Below are 24,972 nucleotides of genomic sequence, written 5' to 3' on the forward strand. Positions count from 1 at the left end.
GAGAATAACTCGAAAGGACAGGAAGAAACGGATTGATAGTAACTAGCAATAACTAGCAAACTGCAAACACAGAAAAAGGATTAAATAGTGCCATCTAGAGAGCATATGTAACTAGAAGTTTGTACTCCCTTGCTAGTCAGACCAGTTTTAGACAACACAACACATTAGAAAATATATCTAAAAAATAATATGATGATGCTGCCCCCTACTGATGCTATTTGTTAACGTTCTCTGGGAAATATAGCACAAAAAAATTCCACTCCGAGAAATTCTAGTTAGAAAGCCTATTAAAGTATTTTGGAAAATGCTTTAAAACTGTCTGCTAGGATTAGGATTGAATTTTTCAAAATTTAGAAACTAGCACTTTCCAAATGACTTACAATTATTATGGTTGAGATTTGTAAATGTAAGTATGGGGAAAAAGATAGGCACTGATCAGAAGCTTGCCTGGGGTATGAGTACATGTATGGATGACATATGGAAATGAGATGTGATACAGTAGTAGATACAGTTGTTTTTCTACGTGGTTGCCACATGATATTTTTACAAAGTTTGGTTACATTAACCATTTTGTCTCTCTACAGAGACTGGACTACGAATGTAATATGTAATACTTACAGCATGTAAGCCTTTTATATTATTCCTTTTAGGAGAATTAGGATAGAGTAAATGGAAAGTCATGATGAATTTTTATATTTTAAATATATGTGCTTGAGTGAAATTTCCTTTACCACTTGCTTTTATTTCTTTCTGGAACCTAGGATATTAAAAAGACATGTAACAGTTATGAGTATGACAAAACCACACATATTAGGCATATTGTTAGGCACATAGATTAGTGTAATTTACAAGTCAAACACGTCAAAAATTTTTTAAAATCAAACTACATATTACTGAAGGTACCCTAATTATGGAGTGAAATCAAGTTCAGGCAGAAGTTTTTTATACAGTTGTCATTCTATGACACTGGATTAATTACATCAATACTCTGGTTTTTTTCAATAGGTCGGTTTCTCCTGCTGGAAGAATCTCCACCTCCCCTATCAGACCAGTGAAGTCTCCATCTCCAATCCGTAAACCATATGTAGTGACAACAGTTGGGGCTGAAGTCCTTCCTCCTTGGAAGCAGGAAGGATATGCTGGAACCATGGAAGCCCAGATGAAGGAAACAAGAGTATCCACAAGCACTACCCAAATAACTGAAGAGAGATGGGAGGGGACATATGGGGTCCAAGAACAAGTTACCGTTACTGGTGCTACTGCTGGCGAGATGGTGACTGGTGCTAGAGAGGTAAAGTCTATTACTGGGAAAAACATTGGGTTTGCTTTATGTGGGGTCTCACTACTGCTGAATAGTTCTGCTAAATGGCATCTGAGAGGCTGTGTGTAAAAACCTGTGTATCTGCTGTTGAGTTCTGCTGCAAACACAGAAATGCTTCTTTGCAACATGTGTCTCTGTACTTGTTTTGTGCTTCTTCTGAATGTATGCAAAACATGAAAAAATGTTTTTTGATGTGACTAATATAGGTGAGAAAGGACAGTGAAAAAACAGCAGCTGTTGCTACGGTTGTTGCTGCTGTGGATCAAGCCATGGTGAGAGAACCAGCTCCAGGTGTTGTAGAGCAAACTGCTAAAAGGACAGCAATGACTGCAGTCCACGTTCAACCTGTTCAGGAGCAGGTAGAAATAGAGCACAGACATTCTCTGATTTCCCTTTTATCCCTTCATCCAACATGCAAACAAGGCATGACTGACTGTGAGGAATTAACCAGATATTACCCAGTGCACTGCAAAAGCATGTATACTCATATAGAGAAGCTAGATGTAAACGAATGCTCGTGGTTCACTTATCCATTGCATTCCATCATAGCAGGATTGAACTAATTATTTTTAAACTGTTTTTAAGGTTAAGAATTCCTTCTGTGAAAGTGACCCTGTATTCTTCCTTTTCATTGCTAACATTATTCTTACAATGATGAAGTTTTTTTCTCTAATATCTCATTTATAATTTCCCCCTAGGAATAAAATAATCCTCCCTTAGTATTTTTCCTTCACTTGCATTCCTCTCTATTTTTCCTTCTCCTCTTATTTTGATGGTCAATTTGTTAAAGTGAATTTTAAGGCTTGGGTTTTTTGTTTGTTGCTATAAAAATTCAGATGAAAAAGGAGGCAACGGTAGTAGTTACCAGTGATAAATCCACAAAACAAACAGTGATATCAAGAACTAGAGAAGGAATTGTCACTTCACAAGAACAAAGGCACATCTCTCATGAAAAGGTGAATACGGATGTTACCAGTGATTGTTATACCCTACCTTGTTCAAAAATCTAATATCTCATACACAAGACAAGCCTATGAACAAGACAACTGATATACCATTATGCTGTTTTTCTCTTTTATATATGTTCGCTCTCCCAGTTTGTATTGCTATTATTTTCCTGTCTCTCCTTGATGATAACTGTCTTTCCTTTTTTATTTCACTTCCACTATTAATACCTAAGAATGTGATAGATAAACTTGCAAAACATTAATTTAGAAAAACTCTCTTTTTCATATATTGTACAGTAATTTACTAGATAGTATTCATAATCACTTAAAGAATTGACATGTAGGAAACAGTTCTTAAATTTGGTTACGCTTTTTTTTTTCTGATTTTGTCTCTAAGCTTGCCATTTGTAGCCTGCTTTGTTTGTTGGCAGCACAGTGGGTCAGAAAAAGGAGGAAAAACTCATTCTGCATTGAAATCAAATTTGAAAATACCAATGAATGATTTGAATTCAGATTATTTTAGCATGTATTTTATCGGACAAATATGATTTAATGGAAGACTGGCTTTTATAGAGAAGATTACATTTGCAATGTAGTTGAAATGTGTAAGGAAGAAAGTGTAACCTATCTTTAAAGCACTGAAAAACAGAAATTCACCTGGGCATTACACCTAAATTTGGCATCTGAATTCTTGTCAAAGTGAAAGTTACCTAAAATTTGGTTTTAATATCCTACACTTTCTCAAACTGATGATAATGCAGGACAGTTTTTCTCTGAGCCATTTTTTAAAATTTTTATTACTGCTTTCAATATCAAAGCAAGCATTTGTGGAATGTTTTATTATTTTTATGTTAAATCTTTTATACAAAGTCTGTTTATGTTGTTATTGTTGTCTTCAGACCAGATGATTTCAAAATACAGAGTCTGAAATACTTCCTCCCTTTTTTTCTATCCTTTTTTCCAAATGCATTGACAATCACATACCTTATATTTTAAAACAATATATCATTTAAACTTCTTTATTTGTAAATGTCCAGGTGAGAAAAGAACCAGAGAAAACTCCGGTACCCACAGTAATAATTGCCACAGACAGAGCCAGAGAACAAGAAAGAATATCAAGAGCTAGAGAAGAAATATCTACCACACATGAGCAGGTGCACGTAGCTCATGAAAAGGTAAATAAATGTTACAATCTTTAGTTCATTGAGATACTCTAATAAGTTTATAAAACATCATTCTTCATCACATGTGCTATGTAACTTTGCTGTCCTTCTTTATGAAAAGAAGGTTACAAAATAAAAACTTTATAAAGCAAGTTATTCCAGAGATAAGGCCAGAACTGCAGCTCAGTTCCACTGACCTCATAGCAGCTCTGTCTACAGAGGAGTGCAGCTGCCCTTCTGATCCTTTGGGCGTTATGGCTTTTATTGCCAGGGTACACTGATTTTTATCTGATGCTTAATGACTTCTTTTTTTTCTGAAGGTAGATTTCTGAATATAAATTTTAAAGGTTATCTTTCATGACATGATATTTAGAGGAGTTTGATTTAATGAAGTTCATATTTGTGTGAGGACTGAATGCATCTGTTAGACCATATTGTGGAACCACTGTTTGCTGGAGTAACTGATTAAATAGTTCTATCTACTAATGGGAATAAATGTTAAGTCAGCAATAATAATTTTTATTCAAACATTTTCTACGAAACATAGCAATGATACATCACAATTAACTAGGAAGTGGGAAGATTCTTCTCTAATTCACACACAGATGAATGCACTATGTTAATAGCTTTGAATGCACTCCTCTCAGCTAGCGTATAAGATGGGCTATAACTTGGTTATAAAGGAATTATTCCAATTCTGAAGTGATGTTTATATCTTGTTGATATACATTCTGAAACCTTATCCTGCATTCCCAAAAAGCTGTGTAATTTTGACAACAGGCATAATTGATTACTATTATTTTTCTTTACCATAAAAAATAGATAAGAAAGGAAGATATGAAACCTTCTGTACCTAAGGTAGTAATTACCACTGATAAACCTAGACCACCGGTCACAATATCGAAAAGTAGAGAAAGAATTGCTTCCAAACAAGAACAAATCACCATAACACATGAAAAGGTGAATAGCACTATTATAACCATAACTGGTTTTTATCCTTTCTTCTTTACAAACCTCAGGTTTTCCTCAAAAAATACTAACTATACTTTTTGAGCTCATTTTTTTTATGATTATTCCACTGACAAACTTTTAGACCTATTGCTAATTAGACTAAATTATTTCACCTCTATCTTCCTCTTCTGTTTTCCTTAATAGGATGCTCATAATTATTTTCTGACTGACTTTTGGAATGGACTGACTGATTCCTGAAATGCATTTTAACTTTTTTTTTAAATAATTACTTTTATTTAAATAAGTGCCAAGGTGTAACAATACTTACCAGTACACATATAATACAGAGATGTGTGCAATGCACAAGGATCTAACCACTTAATTCTCCTTCCCTGTTACCATTCTAAAATGTTTTCTGATTGTTCAAATATCTTTCACGATCGTATGTAAATGAAACTTTTTTGTCTGCTATAAAAACTAGATTAAAAAGGAAACTAAGAAAACTACTGTAGTTCCAAAAAGAATTGCCACTGATAAAAACAAAGCACCAGTCACAGTGTCCAGAACTGGCAAGAAATTACAACCAATAAGAGGTCCTTGTTACCTAAATACTACTTTAATAAGAAAACACAATCTCTGTAAACAATCACATTTTGGCCTCAGTTAAGTTATTTTAGTTTAAGTTTATAACAATTTCAAAATATACATGAAATGATCTATTAGGTTTTTTCCCATTTACAAGGCATACATTTCATATGTTCTGTTGCTATATCCAGATCATTTATGACAATAATGGTAAAAAATACTAGTAGTCATCCTATTACATACTACTGGCTGACGGGACAGAAGTTTGGACCCTGATAACATAGAAGCTAACAATATTTATCAATTATTAGAAACAAATAGAAGTCGTGATACAAATGCATTATTTCCAAATTACCAGAAATCTCAGTCTCCCTTCTTTTGTAAAATCCTTTAAAATAGATTAGCACTGAATTAACAAATATCCCTGTGAAAAAATTTTTATGGGTATATTTCTTAGTAAATACATTCACATCAGACGCTGGACACATTCCTTACATTCCTTATATCTAACAGTTATATGGAGCTGATGAGCATACTTTAAAACTATGTACACATTTACATACCTGCATCCTCTTATACAAGTGGCCACAAATATGACTATAAAGTTTAAAAATGAACTTGCAGACAAATATTGATATGTATAAACAGAGAAGCATAGATATATTCTGAATGTGCAGAGATAACACTTAGAGAAAAAACACATATTTGAATCTACTGATTCTGAAGTGTATTTACAGGTGTATACTTTTGAGGTTTACATCATTACTTTTGCATAACTACACTCTCTCCTTGTCTGGAATATACTGAACATTTAACTATTTGTCATGTATATAAGTTTTCAAAATAATGATGAATATTTGTATAAATTCTGCCGATGTTATCTATAGACTGAAGCTGGAAAAAAGGCTGAAGCTGTAGCTACAGTCGTTGCAGCAGTTGATCAGGCACGCGTTCGATCACCCTGGCAACCAGAACAAGCAGAAGAAGCTTATGTAAAGCAGAAAACTTTGGAGTATGGCTATAAAGAGGACCATGTTTCTGAGGCCCCAGCAGAACGTCACGTTGTCACTAAAGAAGTTAAAACTGTCTACGTTCCTCCTGAGAAACATATCTCAGCTGCTGAAAAGCAAGAAGTTCATATATCAAAAGAGGTTAGACTTAATTTACATCATATTCTTTTCCAGAAACCATGTCCCAGTGAAATCTGTTTCAGTTTGGAGAACAGCATCACATTTTCAACAACTTTTTTCATTGCTTTGTGTAGATAAAAAGAGCAACAGAAACTGAGAAAATATTTCACGTTGAACAGCCACGACCCCGCACAGCAAGTCCTCATTTCACGGTTGCCAAAGTTGCTGTTCCTAAACCAGATCATACCTATGAGGTAAGTTAAAGTTGTATCCAAGAAGACCAGCATGCTCATTTTCAATACCCAGTAGGTGACCTATTTCATTTGGCTTTTCCTCCCACTCTAGTGTGATGCTTTCCCAAGAAGAGTTGTATGCTCTCTACAGTTATTTTTGTAAGCTTGTTTGACTAATGAAGAACACTGCTGTAAACAGACAGATGAATATCTGAAATGCAGATATTCAAAATTTAACCAATTTTATAATCTGTTTGAGAATGCAGCTTCAGTACTTCCTGTCAAATAGTGAAATTGTAGATATTTGTCGTGCAAATTATGTTTTTCAAAGAGCAGAAGTGTCCCTCTTCAATCTTATTATGTGCATCAGTTCACTAGAAGACTGGAAAGAGTGCTTTTTTCTTCCTTGCAGATTAATATATACTAAGCTATCTTTTAAAATAGAAAAAATCCAGACTGCATAATACGACACCATCTATTTTTTAACGTTATTCTTTCCACTATTCTGTTTGACTCCTTCACATAGTATTAGAATTTCCCAAGTAATTAATTTTGTCATTCAAGCATACTTTCTCTCTTCACTTGAATTTTAAAAATTATTTTTTCCTAAAACATAACTAAACACTGTTAAAATATTTTTATTTAAATATTTGTGTATATTTTAAAAAATTATTTCACCTATAATAAGATTTTGAAATCCTCTCAGTTATTTTAATTACTAACAGTTATGTAATTAGTAGTATTGTTTATTGCAGTATCAGACTAATTAAATGGAAAGCTAAGGTCTTAAGTGAAGAAACAGAGAGGACATTTCTTATATTGCACTTAAGAACTTCTTAGCCATTTAAAGATCACATTTTAAAGTAAAAAAAAAAATCTGAATGTTAGATACATCAAAAATAATACTAGGATATTACATAGCTAGTATTTTACTGATGCAATGATACTATTCATTTTTGTATATATTGTTTTTTCAGTGTCAAAACCCAAGTAAGTAAGGAAGCAACTGCTGCATGTGCTATCTGCTCAAGAAATATACTCTCTCCTTTAAAAATAAAACAACAACAAAGCTGAAACTTTTTCTCTTCCGTTCCTTAGGTTTCAATAGCTGGATCTGCCATGGCCACTCTAGAAAAAGAGTTATCAACTACTTCTGCTGTGCAAAAGATCACCAAGCCTGTGAAGCCACCTCAACTGAAGCCACATGAAGTCAGAATGAAAGCAGAGCCAGTTGCCCCTCCACAGTTTCCCTTTGGAGAGGGTGTTGAAACTAAAAAAGAGATAAGCATTAAAAGTGAAGCAGTGCGGGAAGAACACCTGGTGTTCCAGAAAGAAGGTGAAGCAAAGGTATGTTATTAAGAGAATTTCTATCTCTTTGACTAACTGTCATCTTAAAGATATAGAATAGCTTCACTTTTTTTGTGGTTTTCTTACTGCAGTTTTCCACTTTTAAAACATTCTGCTGTCTTTTATCTTTTTGTTACACACAAATCTTTCTAATATTTACCAATGACAAGCAAAGAATTTACATTATCTGATTTATTTTCTTATTTAATTTATGCTGTTTATGTCTTTGAGTTTGTTAAGTGTTTATTAATTATCTTTTAAACAACCTAGGTGACAGAAACTGCCAGAGTTCCAGTGCCTGCAGAAATCCCTGCTACTCCACCCACCTTAGTCTCAGTAAGTAATTTGTGTGTAGATTAGGGGAGTTACAACACATTTTCAGCCTTTTTAATCTAATTTTCGTCTCTGAAAACCTAACCATTGAAAGTTGGCTTTATTTAATCTTTTTAACTCTATATTAGACTTATTGAGTCATATAATTTATCTCTGACACAAACTCTTCCGGATGTCTGTTAAGGAGGTGAATCTTCACAATTAGGTCACATAGAAGGTTGACCTATCTGCACAAACATCAACCTACCATTTCATTTTATTAATAACAGTAATGTTCAGAGATCCTAAAATCCAGTTTCAAATACTTCCCTTTGGAAAATGCCTTTTTTTTTTTTCTTGGATACACTGCTGAACAGAACACTATTCTGAAGTAGATATTAAATTTTCCATTCAAATAGGTTTTACTTACTTAAGTGTCTGTTTATTAGTGAAAATATATACTGACTGTGATACTTATTCTTTGTCATACAGGGCCTCAAAAATAAGACTGTGACTGAAGGTGAGTCTGTCACTCTGGAGTGCCATATATCTGGTCATCCTCAGCCTACCGTGACATGGTACAGAGAAGACTACAAGATTGAGAGCTCAATGGACTTCCAGATCACTTTTCAAGCAGGACTTGCTCGCCTTGTAATTCGTGAAGCCTTTGCAGAGGACAGTGGTAGATTTACCTGCACTGCTACCAATAAGGCTGGGAGCGTCAGCACATCTTGCCACTTACATGTGAAAGGTAAGTATATTTATAGAATCATGGAATTGTTTAGGTTGAAAAAGACCCTTAAGATCATTGAACCCAACTATTGACCCAGAACTGCCAAGTCCACCACTAAACCATGTCCCTAAATGCCACAGAACACATCTTTTAAATACTTCCAGGGTGGAGGTGGCATTTAAAAGTCAGCCCCAGGTGACCCATGAGTAGCCAGTTCCAACATCTGATAACCCTTTCAGTGAAGGGTTTCCTAATATTGAAACTAAACCTCCCTTGGTGCAACTCGAGGACAGGTCCTTTTGTCACTGTAGGAAGTTAATAATTTTGTTAACTGTATATTACTTGTAATGTATCATAGACATTTTGTCAGTTCCAAAGTAGAACATATGCCCTGAGTTGTATTCCAGGGCTATTAGGTAAAAGGACTGTAAGAATATGAGGGAAAGGCCAATTATGGGCAGATGGAGACTCTTAACCTGCTTCCTCAGTGGAAGTACCTAGCCCTCTAAGGCAAACAACTATTTACTCTTTTTGTGTCAACTAAACTCACTGCTTAAGGCTTATTGAAGTATTTTAAAATCCACTATATCATATTTGCCTTGCAGTTACTGAAGAAATTGAGACTCGAGAAACCATTTCTGAGAAGGCTGTTAGAGAAGAGAAACGGTAAAGTTCCTGTCCTAAACAGACTGCTCCTACTGCAGTCATTAGATTCTTGCACTCTGTTTATGAGAGCTTCAGACATCAGCTCACTTACCTGCCCTGAAATCTTATTTCAGCTATGTGGAGACAAAGGACATTGTAATGGAAGATGTCTCTGCTGCAGCAGAGGAAGTATCGGGAGAACCCATACCTCCTTTCTTCATAAGAAAACCCATGGTGCATAAATTAATTGAAGGTGGGAGCATTATATTTGAATGCCAAGTAGGGGGCAACCCAAAGCCACATGTCTACTGGAAAAAAGGTGGAGTTCCTCTAACGACTGGCTACAGGTACTTTGAATACAATGCAAAAAAACTGCTTAAACATAATTTTTAAGAATATTTAATTGAAAGTATAGTAATTTTGATTTCCTTACTGATGCTGAGCCAAATAACATCATTGATTTCTGTGAAATTTTGGTTTTTTAAATGGAAATATTAAAACATTGTCTTAATGTGTGACTTCAGAAAGCCACTAAATTTTAATATGTTTAAAATATTTAAAATATTAAAAAATTCAAAAGACCATAAAATGAGAGATACTACATATCCTTATAAACAAATCAGAAAGAAGTTTTGCATTTGTTTTATTCTGTCTCTTCAATGTTTGCATTCTGTCTATGCAAATTTTGACCATGGAAAGCAACACACTTTCTAGCTGAGAAAAAATTTACATTTGTAACATTCTTGAAATAATCATGCTATAATGACCCATATTAGGACAAACTGTGTGCACACAGCATATACCATTATATTTTCTCTCATAACTAGACCTCTGATATTTCAGTACTGGCGTTTGGATCCTGTTTGTTTAGTGACAAAAAAATGAAAGTAGACCAGTATTCCAGTTTCAGTATGGTTATTTTTCCTACATGGTCCTGCAAATTCATTGAGTGAGAACTGCCTGCAAAACTTTCTCTTTTTGTGTCTTGTACAAGCTAGGAGCGATTCTCATTAACTGTATAACTAAAAGCAAATTCACTAAAATGTCTGTTCATCAGAAATATAGAGATTTTTTACTTTTATGTTTTCTATAGATACAAAGTGAGTCACAAAAGAGAAACCGGGGAATGCAAACTTGAAATTTCCATGACTTTTGCCGACGATGCCGGAGAATACACTATTGTTGTTCGTAATACTCATGGAGAAGCTTCTGCAACGGTCTCCTTACTAGAAGAAGGTACACCGTAGATTAAGGAAATGGGAAAAATACTTCTTAAATCTAACTTTAAAATTGGAAAAAGATTTTCAGATGTGTTGCAAAATCTTGGCAGCTTAGTTTATTCAGCTCAGGAAACATAAAGGGAGACCTGGTGGCTCTGTTTCTACAAGACCAAGTATCTGGCATCAGGTTCTTAAAGGACTATTCTTTACTAGAATCTGTAGCTATTGGAAGTCTTCTGTTGACAAACATAACAGTCTACATAAGATATTGAGAGTGTGATATGGGGAAAGAAGGTTAATTCAGTAATACGTTGTTCTCTTAGAGGGAAAGTTGCTAATATTATTTTAGTTACCCTGTAAAAATGTATGAAGTTAGCAGGAGACAGAATCATGGTGAAGAAATAGTAAAATCATCTCTACAGGTGTGTCCGCTTTGAGAACTAGAATATCTAAATAGCACAGTAAAACTTTTACCTGTTTATAAAGTTTATATGATTACATGATTCTTTGCCTTGTATTGCAATTTGTATTTATTAACTAAACAGACAGAAAGTCTGCCTGAATCACCAAAACCAGTAAAATAAGTTTTTATTTGTTTTCGCTGTTCCATCCAGAGAAAACCACAAAAAACTTACCAAAATTAATGTGTTCTCAATTCTTAGCTGATTACGAAGCCTATATAAAATCACAAGAAATGATGTATCAAACTCAGATGACCGCATATGTACAGGAACCTAAAGTGGCTGAGGTAGCCCCACCTATTTCATATGGTGACTTTGACAAAGAGTATGAAAAAGAACAAGCTCTAATTAGGAAGAAAATGGCAAAAGATACAGTGGTGGTCAGAACTTTTGTGGAAGATGAGGTATGTCCAGCACTCCATACTAATAATTTTGTATGCTGATGTTATACCATACAAATAATTTATTTACAAGGTCATTTTCTGACACAGAGAACTAATGGTCTTGTTTTTCTGTATAGGAATATCATATTTCTTCTTTTGAAGAAAGACTTATCAAGGAAATTGAACTCAGAATTACTAAGACTACCTTACATGAACTACTCGAAGAAGATGGAGAGGAGATGATGGTTGATATTTCTGAATCTGAAGCTGTACAAGCAGGATTTGATTTAAGATTAAAGAATTACAGAACCTTTGAAGGGACAGGAGTTACTTTCCATTGCAAGACATCTGGATATCCATTGCCAAAGGTACCCCAAATCTGTGTAACTTAAATTTTTTTAAAAAATCATCTGATGGTATACTTAGAAAAAATACCTTGGAAAACATCTCATTGTCAGACATTCTACATTCTGCATAAAAAACAGCAGTTCTCAAAGGAAATCCAGTCTTCTGTATTGATATTAAACTGATTTTTTCTTTCACCCTTCATAGAATAGTGTTAAGTTGGTTAGCCAGTTCAGAGTCGGGTTAGATTTACCAATTAAGTTGGTCCTACTTCTGAGTGTCTCTGCGGCAGCCTGGACATGTGGGGAACACAGTAGCAGTCCAGTCTAGGTCACTTTGCTCTTCATCAAAATGGGTTATATATCTGTTCCTAGCTCCAAAACTCATGTTTCAGGCTACTGTGTAAACATGTTACTTTATTCTTACCTATTGCAAGTAAAAATGTTGTTTTAACACATATACATGGGCTATGATGATGCATCAGCTGAAAAATTAGAAGTTGTAGTATGTTGTATGTATGGATCATAACTGGATCTTTTTCTTTAGGAGAGTTCACATAGCAGTCCTTTGTTTCTTTCCATGCAGGTTGCATGGTACAAAGATGGTAAACGCATAAGGCATGGAGAGCGCTACCACATGGAAGTTCTGCAGGATGGCAGTGCCAGTCTGCGTTTGCCTGTTGTTTTACCTGAAGATGAAGGAATTTATACTGTCTTTGCCAGCAATATGAAAGGAAATGCGATTTGCTCAGCAAAACTGTATGTTGAGCCTGTTGCACCGACAGCAACTCCAGGTTATATGCCAGGACCAGAAGTTATGAAAAGATATAGGTAGGTACACAGTAATACAATTTCATGAGACTTCAATTTGCTGTGATAGACAGCAAAACCTCATTATTCAGCACTTAAACAGCTTAAGTGATTGGAGTTTGCATACCTCTGGAAAAATTCTAAATGCTGTTTTCATGACTTATATTGATTTATATGCCAACTCTTTGTGTGATTTGCCTTCTTAATGAGCAATGCAGTTCCCAGAGTACTATCATTCACATGCATATCCAGCCACAGTATCAGATTTACAATGTCAATAACCATATCTATTTCTTGAAGTAATAATGTTTTGGAAAAAAACTTTTCTGCACTTGGAGTTTTAGTGCAGTGTGCAGCTATTATTTCCTGCCCTTGAAATAGCTGTATTTCTATGACAGAAAAAAATCAAGTGTTGCCATGTTCAGTCTCCATACACATACACACCCCCACACAAATGTACACAGGATTACATCTGTGCAGTATCCGATACCCAAAATTTCCCTGGTTGTGGTATATCCTAATACAACTCAGCTATACAAATTCCTTTCAAAAATCTAAAGAAAACCGGCTGGAAATAAAAAATAATTTGTCAAAATATCTCACAAAGATAAGTTTGGCCAAACTCTTTTAAATAAATTATGATAAAGGCAAAAGTTGAAATCTGTTTATCATGTCAACCCCCCTCTATATGACATTGCCATACACATCTGTGTTATCTTTTACTTCCAGATCTATTTCTCCACGCTCCCCAAGCCGGTCTCCTGCCCGCAGTTCTCCTTCTCGTTCTCCTGCCCGCAGATTAGAAGAAACTGATGAAGGACAACTGGAGAGACTGTATAAACCAGTTTTTGTGCTGAAACCTACATCATTTAAATGTTCACAGGGGCAGACAGCAAGATTTGACTTAAAAGTTGTTGGTAGACCTATGCCAGAGACATACTGGTTCCATAATGGTATATCAACCTCATTTTCATCAACAAATAATCATAAAAAACCATCTTACATGCCTTTTACGTCTTGTTGAGACACTGTTTTGAGTGCAACTGTTTTCTTTTCATGTGCATCTGCAGGTCAACAAGTCATTAATGACTACACCCATAAAATAGTGATTAAAGAAGATGGCACCCAGTCACTGATCATTGTCCCTGCAATGCCTGAGGACTCTGGAGAATGGGCTGTAATTGCTCAGAACAGGGCAGGCAAAGCTTCAGTCTCAATGACACTGACTGTGGAAGGTATCTACTGTACAGACTCTTGTAGGAGTCTGATGAGTGTTTCCTATTAAAAACCATGGCCACGTCATTTCCTCTTGCGATAACTTACCCTCACTCTTTCAGCTAAGGAAGACCTAGTCAGACCACACTTTGTGGAAAGGCTGAGGAATGTCAGCGTGAAGGAGGGCTCTAGACTGGAAATGGCAGTGAAAGCTACTGGTAACCCTAATCCTGACATTGTATGGCTGAAGAACAGTGACATCATTGTGCCTCACAAATACCCCAAAATAAAGTAAGAATCTTTATTTAATTTGAATTTATTTTATTTAAATTTAAATTTTATTTCAATTGAAATTTCTTTTTTTTTTTTAATTTAAAATACTTTATTTAAGTAAAGGAGTTAATAATCACCATCCTGCAAAATGCCTCCTACAGTGTGCTGAATACTCTTGCTTTCAGAGAAGGGATTCACTAAGGGCTTTTACATTGCAGCAAGGATTAGAGATATGAAATAGCTTGTAGGACTCACTCCATTTTCTCCAGCTCGTGTATTTGTATAGTTGTATTATGCAAAGCCAATGCTTTTACAACAGAGATTTAGGGAACTTTCTCTGCCTATGGTTTTGAAGTCCTCTGCAGGCAAAACTGCCACTCAATTCAACACTGGTTTTTATTGTCTTTATCTATTTGATTCTTAGGCACGTGCCTCATAAACATGAACAAACATAAACAACATGTCTATTACCTCCAGAGATTTGCCTTTGGAGGCTTTGACCTAATTTGGAAGAAGGGCAAAAATGAATGACGAAGAAGTAAAAAACAGTTAATTTTTATTATTTTTTTTTGTATTTCAGGATTGAGGGAACCAAAGGGGCAGCTGCCCTTAAAATTGAATCTACTGCCAGGCAAGATGCTGCATGGTATACTGCTACTGCTATCAATAAAGCTGGGCGGGACACTACCCGCTGCAAAGTAAATGTTGAAGTTGAACATACAGAACCTGAACCAGAAAGGAGATTAATAATTCCAAAAGGAACTTACAAAGCCAAGGAGATTGCAGCACCAGAGTTAGAGCCTCTCCATTTGCGTTATGGTCAAGAACAATGGGAGGAAGGAGATCTCTATGACAAGGAAAAGCAACAGAAACCATTTTTTAAGAAGAAGCTCACATCTCTAAGGCTCAAACAATTTGGACCAGCCCACTTTGAATGCAGGCTTACACCAATTGGTGACCCAACCATGGTGGTGGAGTGGTTGCATGATGGCAAACCCTTGGAAGCAGCTAACAGACTCCGCATGATCAATGAGTTTGGGTACTGTAGCCTGGACTATGGAGTAGCCTATTCCAGAGACAGTGGAGTGATTACTTGTAGGGCGACTAACAAATATGGTACAGACCATACCTCTGCTACTCTGATTGTGAAGGATGAGAAAAGCCTTGTGGAAGAATCCCAGCTGCCAGAAGGCAAAAGGGGACTGCAGCGAATCGAAGAGTTAGAAAGAATGGCCCATGAGGGTGCTCTACCTGCAGTTGCACTGGACCAAAAGGAAAAACAAAAACCAGAAATTGTTTTGGTTCCTGAACCTGCAAGAGTCTTGGAAGGTGAAACAGCACGATTCCGCTGTCGTGTGACTGGCTATCCTATGCCCAAGGTCAACTGGTACCTCAATGGACAGCTCATCCGTAAAAGCAAAAGGTTTAGACTCCGTTATGATGGAATCTACTACCTGGATATTATGGACTGCAAATCATATGACACAGGAGAGGTGAGAGTCACTGCAGAGAATCCAGAAGGCTTTATTGAACATAAGGTGAAGCTTGAGATCCAGCAAAGGGAAGATTTCAGATCTGTTCTTCGTCGTGCTCCTGAACCCAAACATGAGCCTGCAGTGACAGAACCTGGGAAACTTCTCTTTGAGGTACAGAAGGTAGACAAACCTGCAGAAACAACAACCAAAGAAGTAGTGAGGCTGAAAAGGGCTGAAAGAATCACTCATGAGAAGCTTTCAGAGGAATCTGAAGAGCTGCGTAGTAAATTCAAGCGTAGGACAGAAGAGGGCTACTATGAAGCCATCACTGCTGTGGAACTTAAGTCTCGCAAAAAAGATGAATCATATGAAGAAATGCTAAAAAAGACAAAAGAAGAACTTCTTCACTGGACCAAAGAGATCCCAGAGGAAGAGAAGAAAGCACTTCCTCCTGAAGGCAAAATCACCATTCCAACAATCAAACCAGGGAAGGTGGAGCTTAGTCCAAGCATGGAGGCTCCCAAGATACTTGAACGAATTCAAAGCCAGACTGTAGCCCAGGGAACAGATGCACACTTCCGTGTGAGAGTAGTGGGAAAACCAGATCCTGAGTGCCAGTGGTTCAAAAATGGTGTGCAGATTGAAAGGACTGATCGTGTGTATTGGTACTGGCCTGAAGATAATGTTTGTGAATTAGTCATCAGAGATGTGACTTCTGATGATTCTGCCAGCATCATGGTGAAAGCAATCAATATAGCTGGTGAAACTTCTAGCCATGCTTTCCTGTTAGTACAAGGTAATTTAAATTCTCTTACTCATCCCACTGCTCATTATAGTGTGTTAAGTCTATATGGCCAGTGCACTGTTGATTCATTACATATTATTTTGCAGCCAAGCAGTTAATCAGCTTCACCCAGAAGTTACAAGATGTTGTTGCTAAATCAAGGGACTCCATGGCAACTTTTGAATGTGAGACATCAGAACCCTTTGTCAAAGTGAAATGGTTTAAGGATGGAATTGAGATTCACTCTGGAGACAAGTACAGAATGCACTCAGACAGAAAGGCTCACTTTCTTTCTGTACTAACAATTGATATGAATGATGCTGATGACTACAGCTGTGTACTGGTAGAAGATGAATCCATAAAAACTACTGCAAAGCTTACTGTTGAAGGTAAGAAGCTTGCAGCTCAGTACCATGCAATACTGCTAAAGTGAAATCAACTTCAGAAAGAAAGAAAGCAATTTAAACAGATGTCCAATGCCCTATGAAATGTTAAGCTGCTTTCATATTTTTGGAATCCAGAATGACGATTTGGAGATATATTTGTGTAAAATGATTACACTATATATATATATATTTCCTTAGGCTCATTTAGTAAGAAATGTTTTCCTCAGGAGTATATCATGAAGCTTATTCACAAATGTAATTACTTTTGCCTGTAGGTGCCGTCGTGGAGTTTATCAAAGAACTTGAGGATATCGAAGTACCAGAATCTTTGTCAGGTGAACTTGAATGTGAGGTTTTCCCAGAAGATGTGGAGGGGAAATGGTATCATGGTGATGTTGAACTCACTTCTAATCTTAAATATGTGATTGCATCCCGCCGTGGTCGTCAAATCCTCACTATTAAGGACGTTAATAAAGATGATCAAGGAGAGTATAGCTTTGTCGTTGATGGAAAAAGGACTCAATGCAAACTGAAGATGAAGCGTAAGCATTTCTAATACTTATATTGTTTATATATTATAGATTTTCAACATTATAGTATGTATTATAGCTACATTATTGTATCCCATAATGCTTTAATATTCAATATTCTCCTTACCTCTTATAAGTATTAATTAACTTCATTTAATTCCACAGCTCGTCCCATGGTTATTCTTCAAGGACTTACTGATCAAAAAGTCTGTGAGGGAGATATTGTGCAACTTGAAGTTAAAGTCTCCCTAGAAAATGCAGAAGGTGTCTGGATGAAAGATGGCCAAGAAATTCAATCAAGTGATCGTATTCACATTGTGTTGGATAAACAGTCACATATGTTGCTCATAGAAGATGCAACAAAGGAAGATAGTGGAGCTTACTCTTTCAGTGTTCCTGATCTTGAACTGTCAACCACTGGACAGATCACAGTGTACAGTAAGTCGCTATCATGATTTTGAAGTTGTGTTTGATTTTTGTCTCTTTTAGGATTATTTTTAAAGGCATATTTTTTTCATGATGAATATTTTTGTGACTTGACAGGTGTGGAAATAGTGGTGCCTCTAAAAGATCTTCACGTAGTTGAAGGAACAAAAGCTATCCTCGAATGCAAAGTTTCAGCACCTGATGTGTCTTCTTCCAAGTGGTACCTAAATGATAATCAGATAAAGCCTGATGACCGTGTACAAGCTGTATGCAAAGGCAATAAACAGAGGCTAGTGCTTACCAGAACCTATGCATCAGACGAAGGACATTATAAGCTAATGGTTGGCAAAGTTGAAACAAGTTGCAATGTCACAGTTGAACGTAGGTGTCCTTTAAGAAGCACAATTCTTTGTGAAATAATTTCCTTAAATACCAAACCGTGGAAACAACTAATATATTTATAATTTATTCTTTTTATAGAAATTGAGATTATTAGAGGTCTTCGTGACATCACCTGCACTGAAACACAGAATGTATCCTTTGAGGTAGAGCTCTCCCATTCAGGAATTGATGTAATTTGGCATTTCAAAGGCCAACAGATAAAGGCTGGTCCTAAGTATAAAATAGAAGCACATGGCAAAATACATAAGTTGACAGTGGTGAAGATGATGAAAGATGATGAAGGAGAATATGTATTTTATGCTGGAGAGAAGAAAACATCTGGGAAACTTATAGTAGCAGGTTAGTAGAGTTAAAATCCAAGGTTTTTATTTCACTGTGATTTAAAAAAATGCCCAGTGTACTGTATTTTGTACTTGTAGCAATTGTTCTGTTTCTGCTGGGTTTTTTGCCTTTAATTTATTTTCAATTTTTTTTTACATTCTCCTTGCCCTTCCTCTTATCTTTTCTTATTGGTATAATTTAAATTCTCAAAGCTTTTAAGTAAATGCTAATATATTTTCCTAGATCAGAACCATAGTAAGGAATGCTGTAGTATCCTTTTGATGTAACTAATGGAAAATAGAGGGTTTTTGTCTTGAGTGCTAAGTATACCTGTGTTGATAATAAAAATAAGTGAGAATAACTAGGATGGAATTAAGAAACATCTCTTAGTAATTTTCAGGTCATACTCTATTCTTTATATTTCACAAGTTCATAATGTCTATGGGCATGCTGCAAATTAGGGCAAAGAATTCCAGCATCTACTTTTCATTTTTGTATGGGGGAAAGCTGAACAGCAACATGACAAAACCATGTGCCTTTTCTTCCCACAGGTGGTGCCATTTCAAAGCCTCTCAGTGACCTGACTGTAGCTGAGTCCCAGACAGCTGTTTTTGAATGTGAGGTGGCAAATCCTGAATCAGAAGGCCAGTGGCTACAAAATGGTAGACCATTAGCTATGACAGATCAGTACCGTGCTCAGTCTGATGGTGTTAAGAGAAGGCTTACTATCCCTGTGACAAAACTGGATGATATGGGTGAATATAGCTATGAAATAGCAAGCTCAAAGACATCTGCCAAACTGAAGGTCGAAGGTCAGTATTTTTATAACTGATGTCTTTAAGACTCAGATGTCTTTAAGACTCAGTCCAGCATCACTCACTGTGTCTTGGATCAGGCAAAATAAAATAAATCAAATAAAACAAACCCAAAACTAACCAGACCAACAAAACAACACCCCAAAACATAAAGAATCTCAAACCAAACATCTCTCATGAATCCTAAAAGTAAAGGTTCCTTGTTGGGTTCCAAGTACACCACTTTACTGGAACTTGTATAAATCAATAAATCCATAAAATGAAACATCATGATTCAATTTCATTAAGATTGTTATATTTACTATAGTTTTTAATTTTGATCTGTTCTGTCTATTTGTGGGTTTTTGATTTTTTTTCCTTTATTTTCCTAGCTGTTAAGATAAAGAAAACACTAAAGAACCTGACTGTGACAGAATCACAGGAGGCAGTTTTCAGTGTAGAACTGACCCACCCTGATGTGAAAGGAGCTCTATGGATTAAAAATGGTGTTGAACTTGAATCAAATGAAAAATATGAAATTACAGTGAAAGGAACTGTTCACACACTGAGAATCAAACACTGTGTGGTGACCGATGAGTCTGTTTATAGCTTTAAACTTGGAAAAATAGGAGCAAATGCCAGACTTCATGTAGAAAGTAAGTCAAAGTGATTTGAATATTTGCTGTAATGTGTGGTTTGAAATTCACATCATATACACTGCTGAATCTTGCTAACTTTTTTCCTCAAGCTGTCAAGATCATCAAAAAGCCAAAGGATGTGACTGCTTTGGAAAATGCTGTTGTCTCATTTGAACTGAGTGTATCCCATGATACGATACCAGTCCGGTGGTTCCACAAAAATATTGAGCTTAAACAAAGTGATAAATATAAGATGATCTCTCAAAGGAAAGTTCATAAGCTTATGCTGCACAACATATCTCCTGACGATGCTGGGGAATACACAGCTCTTGTTGGGCAAATGGAGTGTAAAGCAAAACTGTTTGTGGAAAGTAAGTATTGTAAGTTTGTAAGAAAGCAAGGATATGAATTGTTACACCAAATCATATTGAACAACTTGATCTGACGCTTCAGAGCCTGTTACCCTTGGTTTTTTTGCATACTGACTTTAAAAAAATTCTTTCTTTTTTCTTTTTCCTTCCCCTCTTAGCCATACACATCACAAAGACCATGAAAAACATTGAAATCCCTGAGACCAAAACCGCCTCTTTTGAATGTGAAGTTTCTCATTTCAATGTGCCTGCTGTCTGGTTGAAAAATGGTGTGGAGATTGAAATGAGTGAAAAGTTCAAAATAGTGGTCCAGGGGAAACTCCATCAGCTCAATATCATGAACACAAGCAGTGAAGATTCTGCAGAATACACATTTGTCTGTGGCAATGATAGAGTCAGTGCGACCCTGACCGTAAAACGTATGTAAAAATTAATTTACCAGAATATTTTACAGTTACCAATAATAGAATTTGTGTTAACATATGGAAATAGTGCAACTGAGACAAAACCAGCACCGTTGTAGCGGTATTTTGAAATAACACTAAACAGCCTCAACTGCATTATTAAAAAAGGTCTAGGAGCAGTGAACTTGAAAGTCAGACCCTATTCTTCTGTTTAGGCAAACATGCCTAAACTCCAAGTCACCACAGGAGATAGAATTTGGGTTCCTATGTAATTGTAGGAGATTTAATTGTAGTATTGATTCTGAACAAAAAGCCTACCTTTTAATATTACCAAAATTGTCTTAAAGAAGTTGAAACATCTCTGATCCTGTTAACATGCATTTAAAATAAAATAAAACAGTATGGGGAAAATGACAATTCATGTAAATTTCTTTTCTTTTAGCCATTCTAATTACCTCCATGCTACAAGACATCAACGCTGAAGAGAAAGATACAATAACATTTGAAGTCACTGTTAACTATGAAGGTATTTCATATAAATGGCTAAAGAATGGTGTAGAAATAAAATCGACTGATAAATGCCAGATACGGACAAAGAAGCTTACACACTCCCTCTCCATAAGGAATGTGCATTTTGGGGATGCTGCAGAATATACTTTTGTTGCTGGAAAAGCAGCTTCATCAGCCACTTTATATGTGGAAGGTATTTGCTCTCTTGATTTGTATATTTAGTGACTTCTAGTGGCTTAACTAAAATCAAGGCACTCATTTTACATTTTTTTCTGCCCTAGCTCGTCACATTGAATTTAGGAAGCATATTAAAGACATCAAGGTGGTGGAGAAGAAGAGGGCTATTTTTGAATGTGAAGTTTCAGAACCTGACATTCAGGTCCAGTGGATGAAGGATGGGCAAGAACTCCAGATCGGTGACAGGTAAATGATTGTTTTTACACCATAATAACTTTTGCTATGCATTTCCCCCCAGGAAATAATTAGCTTATTTTCTTTTCTGATGTCCTTAGGATGAAAATTCAGAGAGAGAAATATGTCCATCGTCTAATCATTCCTTCCACAAGAATGTCTGATGCTGGTCAGTACACTGTAGTAGCAGGTGGAAACACATCCAGTGCCAATTTGATAGTGGAAGGTCGTGACATTCGCATCAGAACCGTTCATAAAGATATTCAGGTATGACCTATACAGATGAATAAATATTTCATAACTATGTCAAGCAAAAAATAATGCAAGGGATGAGCAACAATATCTAGGCAGTCCTAACACAAAAATCTGTAATTATAAGGTCAGGGCCTTCTTCTAGAAAAATGGAAAGTGGCATACATAAAAACAAATTTTATTTCTATTATTTATTCTACCTGTATAAAGGTCATTGAGAGACAAAGAGCTGAAATTGAATTTGAAGTCAATGAAGATGACATTGAACCACAGTGGTACAAAGATGGTATTGAGATCAACTTCCAGTATGAGGAAAGATACAGTTATGTGGCAGAAAGGAGAGTCCATCGAATGAGCATCTTTGAAACCACTTACTCTGACGCTGGAGAATATACTTTTGTTGCAGGACGGAATAGGAGTTCTATTAATCTTTATGTGAATGGTATGTGTCCCCATAACCAATGCTTTGACTGTATTTATTACCCAGTGTTTTTCTGATTTCTATATAGCTTCTCAGAAATTCTGAATCTGAAAAAAAAGATAAATCCAAAGAGATCATCTGGAACACTATAAAAGTCTTCATGTACATGGATGTTTCTCACTATACTGAAATAACTGGTTAGATGATAAAAATACTATAGCAGTTCTTTTCCCACTATATTTACTTAGACCAGAAAATTTCTCAAGTCTAAATAAAACTAATTTGTTCATATGAAAAAATACACCTTCCCAGAGAGATCAACCTAGTGATTCTTGGACATATTTTGCCAGAAAACACACCAACATAGCTCATTATGTTAAGGCACTTACTGCTAGATCATCCCGCTCATATCAAGAAAAAGGGCGAATTTTCATGGGCACACTTGATTAGGAATAATAGCAATTTTGATGGGTTTTTCTATGTCTGTTTGTCTTGTTTTGTTTTTAATTAATTCCTGGCAAATAGTTTTGAATCAATAATAAATATCAATAATGAGATTTTTCCTTCTTCTTCTTTCTCCCCTTCCTCTTCACCTTCCTTTCCCCCAATTTTCAGCTCCAGAGCCACCCCAGATTATTCAGGAGCTAGAACCAACTACCGTGGAGTCTGGCAAACCTGCCCGCTTCTGCGCTATGATATCTGGCAAACCCCAGCCCAAAATTTCTTGGTACAAAGATGATCAACAGCTTTCTCCGGGTTTCAAGTGCAAATTTCTTCATGATGCACAAGAATATACTCTCTTGCTGATTGAAACCTTCCCTGAAGATGCAGCAGTGTACACCTGTGAAGCAAAAAATGACTATGGAGTTGCAACAACTTCAGCTTCACTTTCAGTGGAAAGTGAGTTTCCCATGCTTATAAATACCACTATTTGTGAAACAAGATAGCTGTTCTTCATCTTTAAAAATTACTTCTTTTTCTTGTTCTTTAGTCCCAGAAGTTGTTTCTCCTGAGCTAGAAATGCCAGTGTATCCGCCTGCTGTCATAATTCCACTACGTGATACTGTTACATCTGAGGGACATTCTGCTTGTTTTCAGTGCAGAGTTACAGGGACAGGTGAGTTTATTAAATCCTGTACATCTTTTCATCTCTCGGAATTTTTAATCTTGAACTCAGAAAAAAATTCACCAATATATGTGCTTGGATCAGTCTTCTCCTAGAAGTACAGTTGTTTGATATACACACACATCAAAAGGTTACTGACTTTCAGTTTAACTTCCAGTTAAGCAAGTCAAAGACTGCATCAAGCGTGGAAGTTTTAAGCTGTCATAAACATACTAAGCATTTCTAAAAAAAAGATCTCTTTCACAAAACCTGTCTTTGGAAACTTCTCAGTGTTTCAAATGCTAAGTGATGTTGGAAAGCTATGTCAGTGAGTAAAATGTAGAGTTTCTTTGTGGAAAAGCATTACCTTGTTAAATGAATATGATGAACACACCATGATACACACCATCATGTCAATTAACTAAACAAACAGACTGAAACTGTGATTCAACCTTTACCCTAATATTCCTAAATATTTCATATCACTCTGTAAACATTAAACTGTGATTGCTTTATTTTTCCTACCATAAAAGGGTGTTTGCTCATTGTCTCTTTAAGTATAGATTTTATTTAAGTAAGTTTTCTAGATTTAGTTATATAGAATGTCATTCTACAATTAAAATATTTTTTTCCAAGTTAACATGAAGCCAAATAAAACTACCTTTCTTCACTTCTGTAAATGGTCTTGAGTATGACTCGTAAAAGGTATTCACATAATAAACTGCAGAATAAGATCCAGTTAAAATCCCAAAGAATTTAAAATCCCAATTATTTAAAGATAAATAAAACTCCAAATTTAAAAATAATCCTGAGTGACAACTCCATAAAAATCCACACAAAATTTGTAATATACATGTATATGCAAATATGCATGATTTGCATTTCAATCACTTGGAAACAAACTCCATTAAAAAAAAAAAAGGCTTTACAACAGGATTCTGCTTTAGAAGTGCTGCTACAACTCAGAAAATATATGTTGGACTGGCCCACACTCTGTTCAATGCATGCTAGTGTAACTTTTTTTTAGAAGAACTGTATTTATGTGAATGTGGAAGCTGCATTTACAGCACAGAATATAAAGATCCTTTCATCTAGGTCTTCCTTCATAGAACCATAGAATCATCTAGGTTGGAAAAGACCTCAAGGATCGTTAAGTCCAATCATTAACCCAGTCTGCCAATGACTCTATCACTTCCCTGGGCAGCCTATTCTTGAAAACCCTTTCAGTGAAGAAATTTTTCCTTTTGAAAATTTCCTTTATTGAATACTGTATCCAAATGGGTTTGCATACCTCTCACTTGACTTGTGAAAAACTTTTGTATTAGTTAGGTAACACATGATTTAAAATACAGGTTTTTAATGGTACACTTTGTGTAACTGGCTATTGAAAACACTCTTTCTTCTGATGACAATAATAACCCATTATTTGTGTTACAACATTTGATTTATAATGTAGTATAATGACAAATGGAGAGGCAAGACTAAAGTCTGCTTCAGTCCTGTTCTTTCTCAAGTCTACAAGAACCTATACAAGTAATACAACATTTTATATAGGAATTTTATAAAGGTGCAAACATAGGATCTTCCTTGAGAAATATGACATGTAAAAGTTATATTTGCACCAAGAAGAGGCAAGGTACTGTACTTAAAAGAGTATTCTGTTTTAGTT

The 24,972-nt window shown here is 35.8% G+C and overlaps 1 protein-coding gene across 1 annotated transcript in view; it reads left to right on the forward strand.

Annotated features, from left to right (window-relative positions):
* Positions 1-24,972, forward strand: part of TTN (titin) — a 237,924-nt gene that overhangs the window by 9,508 nt on the left and 203,444 nt on the right. The window contains exons 7-41 of the mRNA XM_027637206.1: positions 1,006-1,291; positions 1,528-1,680; positions 2,158-2,277; positions 3,306-3,443; positions 4,254-4,391; positions 5,855-6,118; positions 6,232-6,351; positions 7,429-7,677; positions 7,948-8,013; positions 8,482-8,740; positions 9,328-9,388; positions 9,502-9,714; positions 10,461-10,603; positions 11,250-11,452; positions 11,569-11,799; positions 12,362-12,606; positions 13,315-13,538; positions 13,656-13,820; positions 13,923-14,091; positions 14,654-16,344; positions 16,440-16,721; positions 16,994-17,260; positions 17,414-17,686; positions 17,792-18,055; positions 18,155-18,415; positions 18,949-19,209; positions 19,584-19,847; positions 19,940-20,200; positions 20,359-20,619; positions 21,047-21,307; positions 21,396-21,537; positions 21,627-21,792; positions 21,988-22,219; positions 22,814-23,098; positions 23,190-23,315. Of these exons, the coding sequence (XP_027493007.1) occupies positions 1,006-1,291; positions 1,528-1,680; positions 2,158-2,277; positions 3,306-3,443; positions 4,254-4,391; positions 5,855-6,118; positions 6,232-6,351; positions 7,429-7,677; positions 7,948-8,013; positions 8,482-8,740; positions 9,328-9,388; positions 9,502-9,714; positions 10,461-10,603; positions 11,250-11,452; positions 11,569-11,799; positions 12,362-12,606; positions 13,315-13,538; positions 13,656-13,820; positions 13,923-14,091; positions 14,654-16,344; positions 16,440-16,721; positions 16,994-17,260; positions 17,414-17,686; positions 17,792-18,055; positions 18,155-18,415; positions 18,949-19,209; positions 19,584-19,847; positions 19,940-20,200; positions 20,359-20,619; positions 21,047-21,307; positions 21,396-21,537; positions 21,627-21,792; positions 21,988-22,219; positions 22,814-23,098; positions 23,190-23,315 (8,744 nt within the window). The remainder of the gene's footprint in view (positions 1-1,005; positions 1,292-1,527; positions 1,681-2,157; positions 2,278-3,305; positions 3,444-4,253; positions 4,392-5,854; positions 6,119-6,231; positions 6,352-7,428; positions 7,678-7,947; positions 8,014-8,481; positions 8,741-9,327; positions 9,389-9,501; positions 9,715-10,460; positions 10,604-11,249; positions 11,453-11,568; positions 11,800-12,361; positions 12,607-13,314; positions 13,539-13,655; positions 13,821-13,922; positions 14,092-14,653; positions 16,345-16,439; positions 16,722-16,993; positions 17,261-17,413; positions 17,687-17,791; positions 18,056-18,154; positions 18,416-18,948; positions 19,210-19,583; positions 19,848-19,939; positions 20,201-20,358; positions 20,620-21,046; positions 21,308-21,395; positions 21,538-21,626; positions 21,793-21,987; positions 22,220-22,813; positions 23,099-23,189; positions 23,316-24,972) is intronic.

This window comes from Corapipo altera, unplaced genomic scaffold (assembly GCF_003945725.1).
Source record: "Corapipo altera isolate COAL_440 unplaced genomic scaffold, ASM394572v1 45, whole genome shotgun sequence".
NCBI classification, from domain to species: Eukaryota; Metazoa; Chordata; class Aves; order Passeriformes; family Pipridae; genus Corapipo; species Corapipo altera.